This window comes from Palaemon carinicauda, chromosome 38 (assembly GCF_036898095.1).
Source record: "Palaemon carinicauda isolate YSFRI2023 chromosome 38, ASM3689809v2, whole genome shotgun sequence".
In the NCBI taxonomy this organism is placed as follows: Eukaryota; Metazoa; Arthropoda; class Malacostraca; order Decapoda; family Palaemonidae; genus Palaemon; species Palaemon carinicauda.
This window is the reverse complement of record NC_090762.1, coordinates 248,621-264,143: the sequence shown is the minus strand read 5'-3', so window position 1 is coordinate 264,143 and position 15,523 is coordinate 248,621. Positions and strand designations below refer to the sequence as shown.

Here is a 15,523-nt window from a genome sequence, read left to right as displayed (position 1 = left end):
CTTGCTGGTTCTCTTCTGTCGTCAAAGGCGCTCTCGGGTCAGGGAACCGCAAAAACCAGTTCCACTTCTAAAGAGGATATTTGGTCTGACACCCTCCAGGGCCTCCACCTCCCCCTCCCACCCCCCTTTCATTCCCTTCTTATTCCTTTTATTGTCTTCCTTCCTTGGCTCCCGTTAGACCACTTCAGGCATTTAACTCGTTTAAACCGATTTTTCGCTTTTCCGGTTTTCGGTTATGGGTAGGCTGATACAAATGTCGCTCTTTCTCAGAGAGAGAGAGAGAGAGAGAGAGAGAGAGAGAGAGAGAGACTGGTTTTATTAATTGGGAAATACAGGCCTTACCAGAAGAATCCATTTATAAATAACAGCGATAAGCTAGTCTCTCTCTCTCTCTCTCTCTCTCTCTCTCTCTCTCGTATTTATTCCCTAATTCATAAGTGCAAGTCCCTCTCTCTCTCTCTCTCTCTCTCTCTCTCTCGTATTTATTCCCTAATTCATAAGTGCAAGTCCCTCTCTCTCTCTCTCTCTCTCTCTCTCGTATTTATTCCCTAATTCATAAGTGCAAGTCTCTCTCTCTCTCTCTCTCTCTCTCTCTCTCTCCTATAAATACACACACATTCAAATATGCCAAATATGTATGTTAAAACCAAAAATCTAAGAAATCTTGTCTACCTAAGTTTTACATGGTCTCTTGGTCTATAAAACAACGAAAACTAAAAATGGGCAGACCCTTTTTAAGACGACGCATCATGAGTCATTCTCTTGATTATATCCAATTTTGGGACAACAAATATTTTCATAGGTGAGGTTGTAATGAACTAAATTATGCATTCTCAAAAAGTATTATTTTTGCTATCCGGATAAGAATGATTATGAATATTTAGAAATTTAAAAAATAAAAACAAGTTGATGTTTGGTCTTAAGATTTACATAAATTTTAATCCAAATTTATTGAAGTGGAAATAATTAAATTGATATCCAGTTTATGAATCTTGAAATATCAATGAAAATAAATCACACAAGTCGCAAACTCTAGTCCATTCCTGATCGCTGATTGGTTAGAATTATCTTGTCCAACCTATCAGCGACCAGGAAACTTTTCCGAGCTAAAAGGGCACCGCTGCGAGTCGGTGCAAATACGCCTCGCTAAAAGATATTGACTATAGTGTAAACTAGTGTGCATGGAGCGCCGTGTAATTATTCACAAAATGGTCACTTGTTTGCGATATCACACAAATTAAGAGAATAATTGCATTATTCTTTACACGCCAATTTTCGGACTGGACAAGGGAACGTACCTTTTTGGAGGTATGCTGGTGTTCGCTTGCGTAGTTGACTTGTCAGTCAAACTAATTTAGTATAAAGTGGTACATATATATATATATATATATATATAATAGAAAAAAAGCGTGCGTGTAGAGAGAGAGAGAGAGAGAGAGAGAGAGAGAGAGCGAGAGAGAGAGATCACGTTTGATGTACAAAAGTAACTGAGTCAGACTCAAAAATTATACTTATTATACACACATACACACACGCACACACACAAACATACACACACATATATATACAAAATATATATATATATATATATATATACATATATATATATATATATATATACTTATTACACACAATATATAAATATATATATATATATATATATATGTGTGTGTGTGTGTGTGTGTGTATCGATATAAAATGCAGCTTATCCTGAATACGAATTCAATCAAATATTAATTAACAACCTCTTTTAAATACAGAGTTCAATTACGCATACTAGCCATCACAATTTTGTGCGACAACTTATTTTAGACTATCTTTAGCAGAGCTCAACATCTGTTATCGCAGAGATAACCATACTCTCTTTCCTTGCTCCTTATTAGCTTCCATACCTATCCACAATGCTCCTCACTAGCTTCCATACCTACCCACAATGCTCCTCACTAGCTTCCATACCTATCCACAATGCTCCTCACTAGCTTCCATACCTATCCACAATGCTCCTTATTAGCTTCCATACCTATTCACAATGCTCCTCACTAGCTTCCATACCTATTCACAATGCTCCTTATTAGCTTCCATACCTATTCACAATGCTCCTTATTAGCTTCCATACCTATCCACAATGCTCCTCACTAGCTTCCATACCTATCCACAATGCTCCTCACTAGCTCCCATACCTACTCACAAGGCTCCTTATTAGCTTCCATACCTATTCACAATGCTCCTTATTTGCTTCCATACCTATTCACAATGCTCCTTATTAGCTTCCATACCTACTCACAAGGCTCCTTATTTGCTTCCATACCTATTCACAATACTCCTTATTTGCTTCCATACCTATTCACAATGCTCCTTATTAGCTTCCATACCTATCCACAATGCTCCTCATTAGCTTCCATACCTATTCACAATGCTCCTTATTAGCTTCCATACCTATTCACAATGCTCCTTATTAGCTTCCATACCTATTCACAATGTTTCTTATTAGCTTCCATACCTATTCACAATGCTTCTCTTGATCTTTCCTTATATCTTGAACTTTAACTAAGAGATCCTATATTATGGATAACTGACATAAAAATTATGCTGACATTCATGAAAAAAGGCCCATGATTGGCTCACTTTATTACAATAAAAATTACACTGGCAAAGATAAATGAAGATGAAAAAAAAATATATTCTAGCCTTCTTCTTTGGCGTTGTTTTTTTAGACCTTATTAGTTCCACACTATAGCAGGGTCGGCCGTTCGAGTCAACTTCTCCACCTATTTCTTTTCCTTGTATATTCTATCTTATATCTTATTTCTCTTCCTTTTATTTTGTAAAAGTGTTTATACTTTATAAAGTGATATTTATTCCAATGTTGTTGCTGTTAAAATATTTTATTTTTCCTTGTTCCCTTTCCTCACTGAGCTATTTTTCCTGTTGGAGCCCCTGGGCTTATAGCATCCCACTTTTCCAACTAGGGTTGTAGCTTAGCAAGTAGTAATAATAATAATAATAATAATAATAATAATAATAATAATAATATTCCTCGGTCTCAACCCCAGCCACCAAGACTGAAAAAAGGTACCACCTTTTCTCCTTTTTATATCAAAAGTTCCCAGGATCAACTGTCACTTGAATGTTAGCTATCAATGATTAAATAAAACTATGCAGTCTTTACATATCTCTTAAGACTAGAAAGACTGAACAGTACCGAAGTACTCACGAGGGCTGGCCACAAGATGGGAGGCGAGCGGATCTTGGTGGGGTGCTTTCTGGAGGCCCAAGCCAGGGTTCTCTCCAGAAGGAAGATTTGGAACACCTGACCTCGGTACACATGTACCCATTCACGGCGTTGCCACTCGACGTCATCATACTCCACTAAAACCTGTGAATGAAAAATAAAAAAGATATAAATCATGTGATACATTCAATTCATTTCTTGAAGAAATTTGGATAAGTTTACAATTAAATTCCAACAATCGACAAGCAACGTTTGGGGCAGCTAATAAGGTACAGAGCTTTCAAGGTTATATCTCTGATAGAGATTATCTAAAATACCAACAGAAACTATTAAAAAATATAGACCATGTGGACTCAATATTCAACTGTGCAGAAAACCATTCAACTCCAAGCTTAAAATATAGTTAACAAAAACTTATTCATAAATAACATTTCCAAAAAAATCCAAAAGACAGATGAAAGATAATAAATGCGAAAAAAGATAGAATGAAGAACACGAATAAATCTCATTAAAAAAAAAAAACCCGAACTAATCAAGCAGATTACCTAAAAGGGTTCGTTTCAAACATTCTTAAGATTATATTCCTTGAACCCAGTTCCTGTTTCGGTATGCAAAAAATCTCAAGAGTCACTTTCAGGTTTAGCCAGTTGCTTACCGTTCAAGGACTGGTGTCTCTCAATTAAAAAGCAGAAACCAAATTCCGATGATGTTTTGAAAAATGTTTGAGGATCATTGAATCTTTTTTCCCAAGTTATTGGTGAGCTGGACTAACCTTTACTCGAATATGACAATGAAGCACATGGCCAAGATCAGGTGTTATTTCACTCAAAATAGGTAATTTTGTGTGATAAGCTGGGACTCAAAACTTCAAAAGCACATGAGATATGGTTTGAAACAATGTTTGAGGATCATTAAATCTTTTTTCCCAAGTTATTGGTGAGCTGGACTAACCTTTACTCGAATATGACAATAAAGCACATGGCCAAGATCAGGTGTTATTTCACTCAAAATAGGTAATTTTGTGTGATAAGCTGGGACTCAAAACTTCAAAAGCACATGAGATATGGTTTGAAACAATGTTTGAGGATCATTAAATCTTTTTTCCCAAGTTATTGGTGAGCTGGACTAACCTTTACTCGAATATGACAATAAAGCACATGGCCAAGATCAGGTGTTATTTCACTCAAAATAGGTAATTTTGTGTGATAAGCTGGGACTCAAAACTTCAAAAGCACATGAGATATGGTTTGAAACAATGTTTGAGGATCATTAAATCTTTTTTCCCAAGTTATTGGTGAGCTGGACTAACCTTTACTCGAATATGACAATAAAGCACATGGCCAAGATCAGGTGTTATTTCACTCAAAATAGGTAATTTTGTGTGATAAGCTGGGACTCAAAACTTCAAAAGCACATGAGATATGGTTTGAAACAATGTTTGAGGATCATTAAATCTTTTTTCCCAAGTTATTGGTGAGCTGGACTAACCTTTACTCGAATATGACAATAAAGCACATGGCCAAGATCAGGTGTTATTTCACTCAAAATAGGTAATTTTGTGTGATAAGCTGGGACTCAAAACTTCAAAAGCACATGAGATATGGTTTGAAACAATGTTTGAGGATCATTAAATCTTTTTTCCCAAGTTATTGGTGAGCTGGACTAACCTTTACTCGAATATGACAATAAAGCACATGGCCAAGATCAGGTGTTATTTCACTCAAAATAGGTAATTTTGTGTGATAAGCTGGGACTCAAAACTTCAAAAGCACATGAGATATGGTTTGAAACAATGTTTGAGGATCATTAAATCTTTTTTCCCAAGTTATTGGTGAGCTGGACTAACCTTTACTCGAATATGACAATAAAGCACATGGCCAAGATCAGGTGTTATTTCACTCAAAATAGGTAATTTTGTGTGATAAGCTGGGACTCAAAACTTCAAAAGCACATGAGATATGGTTTGAAACAATGTTTGAGGATCATTAAATCTTTTTTCCCAAGTTATTGGTGAGCTGGACTAACCTTTACTCGAATATGACAATAAAGCACATGGCCAAGATCAGGTGTTATTTCACTCAAAATAGGTAATTTTGTGTGATAAGCTGGGACTCAAAACTTCAAAAGCACATGAGATATGGTTTGAAACAATGTTTGAGGATCATTAAATCTTTTTTCCCAAGTTATTGGTGAGCTGGACTAACCTTTACTCGAATATGACAATAAAGCACATGGCCAAGATCAGGTGTTATTTCACTCAAAATAGGTAATTTTGTGTGATAAGCTGGGACTCAAAACTTCAAAAGCACATGAGATATGGTTTGAAACAATGTTTGAGGATCATTAAATCTTTTTTCCCAAGTTATTGGTGAGCTGGACTAACCTTTACTCGAATATGACAATAAAGCACATGGCCAAGATCAGGTGTTATTTCACTCAAAATAGGTAATTTTGTGTGATAAGCTGGGACTCAAAACTTCAAAAGCACATGAGATATGGTTTGAGACAAGTATCATCACCAATTGTAAATAAATTATGAGTTTTGTAGTAGAAAATAAGAAACTATAAATCAATAAATCTTTTATAATTTCGTTTGAAAAAAAAAATTGCTCTGGTCAATGGAAAAAAAAATAAACTTAACGATACTGAACGTATTTTGCACGTCAGCTTCATTTATTGGTATATGAATGTCAAATATGAAGATCAAATGTTATGGAAGAACTTTAACCTTAGCAGAATTGCAAACGCAATTGTAGAAAGTCGTAAAGAATTGGCATATTAACTGATCTATAATATGATGCTTTGATCCCTACTTTGACCTTATTAATACAGTATTCACGTCAAACAGAAAGTCCAAATCTCATACAATTCATGACGGTCAGGTGTTCATAAGACCCATCAAAATTTAAAAAGTTTAAAAAATATATGGCAGCCACAAATTATCCGGGGTCCTTCTTGACGGTTAAAATAGGTATTTTTCTGGATAAATTATGAACTTGAATGTAGGGACTAAATTAAATTTAAATTCAGTAAGAGCGGGAAAATATTTGGTTTGTTGCAGCTGAGATAAATTATAACACTATGAAAATACATCGTCTGTTGATAATCAATCTTTACGCCTTCAATATTGAAAAGTAACGATATATATTTTGTCTAATAACTATGGAAAGACAGGCATTTGCAACAGCTAACTATTAAGCCTGGCAAATAATTGTTAGCTAACTATTAAGCCTGGCAAATAATTGTTAGAAGTTATACTAAGTGCAGCATAAAAGCAATTCATTGTCTGTAAACTTAATATATAGCCTATATTTCTGAATTTAGGCCATATGGGGGGCCGTTCAGCGAAGAAGTGAAAAGGGGGACCGGGGGGGGAGGGGGAGTTGCAACTGGGAGGGTGGCCCAGTTGCAACGGTGAGGGGGCGCAATTGAAACGGAGAGGGGGCACAGTTGCAACGGGGAGGGGCGTGCAGTTGCAACGGGAAGGGGGCGCAATTGCAACGGGGAGGGTCGTGCAGTTGCAACGGAGAGGGGGCGCAGTTGCAACGGAAAGGGGGGGCGCAGTTGCAACGGAAAGGGGGGCGCAGTTGCAACATGAAGTAAAAATTAAAGATTACAAATAAATGAAAGAAAAGAAGTAGGTGGACGGGTTAAAGGCGAATCAATGGTAAAAGAATTACAATCGAATCAAAATGACCCCATGAAGAATACAAGTGCCACCCGGTGAATGACAGGAAACGAAGGTATCACCAGCTGGAATTTTCATGGTTGAAAGCACCAACCATTGTACGCGCTTGAAGCCACTATAAATTTTTTTTTTCACGATTAAAGTTGCATGGTCATGGTACTCCCTTCCCGACTGCGCAAAAAGGTAATCGCAAAAAATCTAATTGCAATCATCGAAAGCGAAGCAAGAGGTGAAATCGGTTTGGCTTCCTTAATTTAGTTTTTATATCTGTAGATAAAAAAAAGCGTATTCTATTTTAAGCGACGAATGTCTATTTCAATAAACTGGTTGTGAATTATCAAACCAGAAATGGGACTGTACAAACTATACGAAATCCAACGAAAGGGGATTTTTCCCCTATTATTATTATTATTATTATTATTATTATTATTATTATTATTATTATTATTATTATTATTATTATTATTATTATTATTATTAAGAGGCTTTTCTCCTATTATCATTATTATGATTATAGTTATTATCTTTACTATTATTATCATTATTATTATTATTATTATTAAGAGGCTTTTCACCTATTATTATTATTATTATTATTATTATTATTATTATTATCATTATTATTATTATTATTATTATTATTATCATTATTATTATTATTATTATTATTATTATTATTATCATTACCTAAGTTACAACCCTAGTTGGAAAAGAATGACAACAAAACTTTTAAAATATATACAAAACACTAAATGCCTCAACCTGACAATTTTCTATTAAAGTCAAGAACCAGCTTGAAAGACAAGAAGTTTTAGAACAACTATGTACTTAGCTTCGTCTCCTTTGCATTTAGTGAAGCTATATCAGGCAAGCTTTGACCAACTCCACCCTGATCAATAGTTTACTTGCGTGTCATACTTAATATTGCCAACCAGCTCTAGCCAAAAAAAAAAGACACTGTACATACATAAATTATTTTCTTCTATTCTTTCTTAATGTTTCATTGATTTTCTCCTATTCTTTCTTATTGTTTCATAAATCTTCTATTACTTCTTAATGTTTCACAAATTTTCTATTACTTCTTAATGTTTCATAAATCTTCTATTACTTCTTAATGTTTCATAAATCTTCTATTCCTTCTTAATGTTTCATAAATCTTCTTCTATTCCTTCTTAATGTTTCATAAATCTTCTTCTATTCTTTCTTGATGTTTCATAAATCTTCTTCTATTCTTTCTTATTGTTTCATAAATCTTCTATTTTTTCTTATTGTTTCATAAATCTTCTATTCTTTCTTAATGTTTCATAAATCTTCTTCTATTCTTTCTTATTGTTTCATAAATCTTCTATTCTTTCTTATTGTTTCATAAATCTTCTATTCCTTCTTATTGTTTCATAAATCTTCTATTCTTTCTTAATGTTTCATAAATCTTCTTCTATTCTTTCTTATTGTTTCATAAATCTTCTATTACTTCTTAATGTTTCATAAATCTTCTTCTATTCTTTCTTATTGTTTCATAAATCTTCTATTCTTTCTTATTGTTTCATAAATCTTCTATTCTTTCTTAATGTTTCATAAATCTTCTATTCCTTATTATTGTTTTATAAATCTTCTTCTACTCTTTCCTATTGTTTCATAAATTTGCTTCTCTTCTTTCTAAAATCTTCATTCCACATCTTACCCAACAGAGTCAAATATGCCACTAAAACAGAAACGAAAAATCTTTCCAATAGCAAACATGTAATCACTGTCCCCATTCAAATATTTGTAAAGTGAAAAGCTTGTCAGAAGTCCACACATGTCATTCAACTAGAGTAGATGCTTTAGAGTATAAGGTGCCAATATCATTACTAAAATGCTGCCTTTGGGGTTGCTGTGGCCTAATTGGTAACGTCTCTGCCTGGTGTTTGCCGGTCGGGGGTTCGAGTCCCGCTCAGACTCGTTAGTGCCATTAGTGTCTGCAACCTTACCATCCTTGTGAGCTAAGGTTGGGGGGTTTGGGGGAGCCTATAGGTCTATCTGCTGAGTCATCAACAGCCACTGCCTGGCCCTCCCTGGTCCTAGCTTGGGTGGAGAGGAGGCTTGGGCGCTGATCATATAATATATGGTCAGTCTCTAGGGCATTGTCCTGATTGCTAGGGCAATGTCACTGTCCCTTGCCTCTGCCATTCATGAGCGACCTTTAAACCTTTAAACCTTTTAATAGTTCACATGCAATTTCTTCATGTTTCCATGCCTCATAGGCACTTCGTCATAAGGAATGTTTGTTAACTTCTAATGTCTTCTGAGGATAACCTACTTCACTCTTCTTGTGAAAGTTTCAAAATCTTAATTTATTTACTAATATCATAAAATATCTATGGATTCGACGAACGTTTGTCATACAAAACACCATTTTCAGTAAAGTATTATTCCTATATTCCGTACCCAATCAAGTTACTATTTCTTTAATTGAGACAAATCATTTAATACTATCGACTAATAATGAAAATTCTAAAGTTGTTATATGATAAAAACTACCAAACTAAAAAAAAATCCCCTAAAAATTGCATTTACAAGTTTGAGTATAAGTAAACAAAGTTGTTTAATCCCAGCTTGCTTAATCATTTTCTATGGAATGTCAATTGGGGTAAGGGATAATTGTTCAGTGCTTACTGAGGTTGATACATCACACCTTTTGATTCTTCTTTACGAGCTATTAAATCGAATTTCTTTGTTGCTTTTTTTTTCTAAATATTCATCCATAAGTATTAAACATTCAACATCATTATTGTGTAAAACGGTGCCATTAGAAGAAACAAGAGTATACAAAAAAACAGTTTATACATCAGACCATATACAAAACTGTCTCCTAACATGTCATTGTCTACTATCTAAATGATAATGTCCTTTTATTAATCCTGAGCTTTGGTATTAACTTCACATAAACATGATAACTAGTTTTGTAGGGCCCTACTACGATCTGCCATCTCAGATATACGATATGAATGACTTTTCATTTATAGACAGCAGTAAAATGATAAAGAAGAATATGTGGATAATTTTTACTGATATTTTCATACTCACTAAATTTCCATTGGTAACGATGTATGTATGGAAGCTGTACAACTTCCATTATCACTTTGAATCCTAAATGATTCCACTCTATTCTTAATTTTGAAATTCAAAATAAAATCTGTAGAATATTTTCAGTCAGCAAATTCTAAATTTGATAAATTACGGCTTATTATTGTATTTCACAACTAAATTCATGCCCACATTAATTTTCATCCAATCCTCTAGCTCATGGGTAAAGATTAAAGCAATAAAACCAATAAAATTCTTAAGCAATTAACTATGAAATCATGTAAAACAGGATATGAACGATGATACTGATACTTAGGATGCAAATAGAGCCTCTCTTTGTAAAACCAGAATATGATGGAATTCTTGAACATAGTTTTTTTCCCTTTAGTTCTTCTTTCCCAAGGGAACATACAAAAAAATTCAGATTTAGAATATCATTGTATATCATTTGCATTATTATGATCACCATTATACACAGACACACGGCAGAAACTAACTGAGGAGGTAGATCAAAGTTCCATGAAAGACTTGGATGATCAAAAGATGAGTAAGTTATGAATAACAAGAGATCAAAGAGGCGCCCTCTCTTTTTTGATAGAATATTGAGACTTGATGGAAAAACATTACCAAAGGACTACAGTATATTTCTGCCAAAAAAAAATTGTACAAACATCATAATAATAATGTTTAAATTAAAACAGTGTTGCCTAATATTGCTGCACAAAATTCACAATGGACTACAGTATATTTCTCCCCCCCCCCCAAACAAAAAATGTACAAACATCATAATAATAATGTTTAAATAAAAGGTGTTGCCTAATATTGCTGCACAAAATTCATGATATTATCGGCTATATTTGTTGTACACCAATCCAGCAAGGCCTCTCTCTCTCTCTCTCTCTCTCTCTCTCTCTCTCTCTCTCTCTCTCTCTCTCTCTCTCTCTCTCTCTCGCATAGAGGTCTAGCCATTAGCTCATAAAACTTGGCCAAATTTCCCATTCATTCTGAATATGGTACATTTAATGACCAGGCCCTACAGCCTAACCATCAGGCATGCAAAATATGACCTTCAGTGTAATATCTTTTCTTTCTCTCTCTCTGGAACTATACTCCAAAATCAAACCATTGTTCTCTAGTCTTGGGTAGTGCCACGGCCTCTGTACCTTGGTCTTCCACTGTCTTGGGTTAGAGTTCTCTTGCTTTAGGGTACACTTGGGCATATTATTCTATCTATGTTCTCTCCCTCTTGTTTTGTTGAAGTTTTTATAGTTTATATAGGAAATATTTATTTTAATGTTACTGTTCTTACAATATTTTATTGTTCCTTATTTTCTTTCCTCACTAGGTTATTTTCCCTGTTGGGGATCCTGGGCTTATAGCATCCTGGTTTTCCAACTAGGGTTGTAGCTTAGTAAATAATAATAATAATAATGCCCACTTACCTAGCATTCTAATTCATAATACTTGCAAAGATCGAAGTTTGTTTGAATTTAATACGGTGATGAGCGTAAAGAATAATTTCATGATTCTCACAAAATGAATTTGGTCAAACGCATTTTCCAGATAAAGGAAGATCCCATTCTAAAATCTGCACCAGTACATGCACTCCTTTTACCATGAATACGCAAGTGGTCTTACTTTAAAGATAAAAGCTTCTCCATAAAACTAAATTCTCTCAGAAAATTGAAGATGCCTCGGAAGACATTTTGAAAATTTGCATATACATACATATACCAAAGGCACTTCCCCCAATTTTGGGGGGTAGCCGACATTAACAAGAAACAAAAACAAAAAAGGGGACCTCTACTCTTTACGTTCCTCCAGCCTAACCAGGGACTCAGCCGAGTTCAGCTGGTACTGCTAGGGTGCCACAGCCCAACCTCCCACATTTCCACCACAGATGAAGCTTCATACTGCTGAGTCCCCTACTCATATAAAAAGGATAATTTTGCAACTATCATATTCATCTTACGTACCTAACATTTTTAAACCTAATTTTCTTTTCTGAAGAAAATAATGTTGGCTAAAAGTAAAAGACTAGTAAGTTAGATATAGAATAAGAAAACATAATCGTTTGGCAATCATTATTATTATTATTATTATTATTATTATTATTATTATTATTATAATTATTATTATTAAATGCTAAGCTATAACCCTAGTTGGAAAAGCAGGATGCTATAAGTCCAGGGGCCCCAACAGGGAAAATAGCCCAGTGAGGAAAGGAAATAAAGAAAAATAAAATATCTTAAGTATAGTAACAGCATTAAAATAAATATTTCCTCTAAAAACTATAAAAACCTTAACAAAACAAGAGGAAGAGAAACTAGATAGAAGTGTGCCCGAGTGTACCCTCAAGCAAGAGAACTCTAACCCAAGACAGTGGAAGACCATGGTACAGAGGCTATGGTACTACCCAAGACTAGAGAACAATGGTTTGATTTTGGAGTGTCCTTCTCCTAGAAGATCTACTTACCATAGCTAAAGAGTCTCTTCTACCCTTACCAAGAGGAAAGTGGTCACTGAACAATTACAGTACAGTAGTTAACCCCTTGGGTGAAGAATTATTTGGCAATCTCAGTGTTGTCAGGTGTATGAGGACAGAGAAGAATCTGTAAAGAATAGGCTAAACTATTCGGTTTCTATGTAGGCAAAGGGAAAGAACCGTAACCAGAGAGAAGGGTGGTCCTATGTAGTACTTTCTGGCCTGTCAAAGGACCCCATAAGTCTCTAGCGGTAGTATCTCAACGGGCGGTTGGTGCCCAGGCCAATGTGACTTTTGAATAATCAAAAGATGAAAATCGAACATTAATCCTCTTCCTGTAATTGTACATGTACGATCATACACATAAGAGTATATAAACAAGTACTTACAGCTAGAACATGTTCCTCCATATAATGTTGTTTAACACCACTTATACCAAAATTTCTCTAAGGTTTAAAACAACCTTGATATGTTTCAAATTTCTTCTATACTCACACCCATAAAATATTATAAAATTATGATTTCCTGTCATGTCATAAGCCTCTTCCACAAAAAGTTAAGCTATTGAAATTATTGGGTTTTAGTAAAATTTACCACATATCGACAACTGCCTTGTATCCTTGGATAGCTGCTATTCATGAGTACGCTAAAGTCAGTAGTTTAGCAAACTGAAGACGTAAGGATATACCAATATTGAAAAGACTGAAATTTTACTATAAGACAGCGTTGACTGGTAAGAGTGAAGAGATATTACAAGGTTGAACGAGCTTCTTTTTATTTATTTATTTTTTTTTTTTTGTAAGAAAACAAAATCATAAGAGCAATCTATAAGTCTAAAGTCATTAAAGAGAAGGAATAACATGGAGTGTTGAATGTCAAAGCGGACGGTAGAAAGACAAAAGGTGTATACATAGTTAAGTTAGGATGGAGGATATGAGAGAAGGTTAATCCTCCAGTTGGGAAGACAAGAAATAGGTTGGCAGGAATGAATTAGTCTTGGAATAGAAATGGTCAAAGAATTTTTTTTTTTTTTCAAATGAAAGTTATGACTGCTTGTTGAATATGAAAGAAACAAATAAGCAGAAGTTAATGAGATAAACTGACAACTAAAATGTACAAACTGATACTTGCATGAAGAAAACGTGGGTTTAGGGATAAACCCCTCAAACAAAGCTTGGTAAATCGCATGTGTTTTGGAAGTAATGGGTGCATACACAGGAAGAAAGGTACATATATGATGGGCTACCCTTGAATCTGCACCCTTTGGTGTAAACTTAACATTAAAACCTTTACTTAAACTATATGGTTCTGCCACTCACTGTCCACAGGAAAAGGGCCACCCCTTCGAGCTGATGTGATTGACAATAAGCAGAGCAAAGAGATGATGCTACTCTCTTTGCATCAATTCCATCCCCTGACTGTAGAAAAGTGGCTGCAAAGTCCGTCACAGAGATCTAAGTAAAATTAGTGAATGGTGTGAATTATGGGTAATGAAGCTGAGCCCTAACAAAACTCAAAGTATCAGTGGCTTCTCAACATCAAATTTTCTCTTGAGAGATATATACAAGGTTTATTCTTCAACTGTGAAAAAATGACTTATTGAGGAAGTCCTTCAAGTTTTTTAGCGAGCAATCAAGCTTGAATAAATGTTTTAAACATTTCACTTTACTGTGATTTGAATATTCTTCTGTCAGCTCTCCGCTGCTAACTCTCATCTTAATTTGTTGGAAAAAGCCAAAGAATTCTTTACCATTCATTCATTTATTTATCTTTGCGGAACATTTTTCATAATTATGACCACCCCTCCTGTGCATTCTGATCTTCCAGAAGTAATTTTAATGGTCTTGCCTTCTATGCTGAATAATGTACAGTATTTTAGATGTTTTATTCCACATGGGACAAATTGTGGAACGATCTCCCTAATCTGCTAGTTAACTCGGTGGAACTTCAAAAGCTCAAACTTGTTGCAAACGATTTTCTGTTGAACAGGCTGACAAACGTTCCATTTCATTGTTTACATATGCCATATATCTAACGTTGTTTTCATTGTTTACATATGCCATATACCTAACGTTGTTTTCATTGTTTACATATGCCATATATCTGACGTTGTTTTCATTGTTTACATATGCCATATATCTGACGTTGTTTTCATTGTTTACATATGCCATATATCTGACGTTGTTTTCATTGTTTACATATGCCATATATCTAACGTTCCATTTCATTGTTTACATATGCCATATGTCTAACGTTGTTTTCATTGTTTACATATGCCATATATCTAACGTTGTTTTCATTGTTTACATATGCCATATATCTGACGTTGTTTTCATTGTTTACATATGCCATATATCTGACGTTGTTTTCATTGTTTACATATGCCATATATCTGACGTTGTTTTCATTGTTTACATATGCCATATATCTAACGTTGTTACTGACCTTAATATATTTTAGAATCTATTTTTATAAATTTTCATTTGCATTTAATTCTGTATTTCTCTAATTTCTTTTCGTACGGGGCTGCTTTCCATGTTGGGAGCCTTTAGCCTCGTATCATTCTACTTTCCAAATTAGGGCTTTAGTTTAGCTGAGGGTGATGATGATGATGATGATGATGATGATGATGATGATGATAATAATAATAGCAGAGTTGGTACAACAAAAGGGTCCTAAAGCACAAAAATTGCCAAATAGTATCACGGACAAGACTTTTGTGTAGATACAACATGTGACGAGGAGACATTACACTTTGTTAACATAGAAGATTCAACTTAGGTTAGTGGGCTGTGTTATAAATATGGCTGGAATAGCCATTACAGCTATTCTGCACAAATCATTTAAATAAGGAAAACGAACATCGAAAATTAATGTATAAAAAAATAAAACACACAAATGAGGTGCTAATATTAAGTCAAATAGAGGAATTTACGGTTCTATTGTATTCAGTTTCAGAGAGAGAGAGAGAGGAGAGAGAGAGAGGAGAGAGAGAGAGAGAGAGAGAGAGAGAGAGAGAGAGAGAGGAGAGAGAGGTATAAATACAAAATTG

General features: G+C 34.5%; 1 protein-coding gene across 1 annotated transcript in view; it reads right to left on the bottom strand.

The window, feature by feature from the left end:
- LOC137630027 (nucleolar and coiled-body phosphoprotein 1-like) overlaps nt 1-14,186 on the bottom strand; it is a 342,225-nt gene extending 328,039 nt beyond the window's left edge. Inside the window, exons 1-3 of the mRNA XM_068361523.1 lie at nt 14,136-14,186; nt 13,791-13,925; nt 3,215-3,376 (exon numbers count right to left, since the gene is read on the bottom strand). Coding sequence (XP_068217624.1) covers nt 3,215-3,376; nt 13,791-13,925; nt 14,136-14,186 — 348 coding nt within the window. The remainder of the gene's footprint in view (nt 1-3,214; nt 3,377-13,790; nt 13,926-14,135) is intronic.
- Between the last annotated feature and the right edge of the window lie 1,337 nt (nt 14,187-15,523).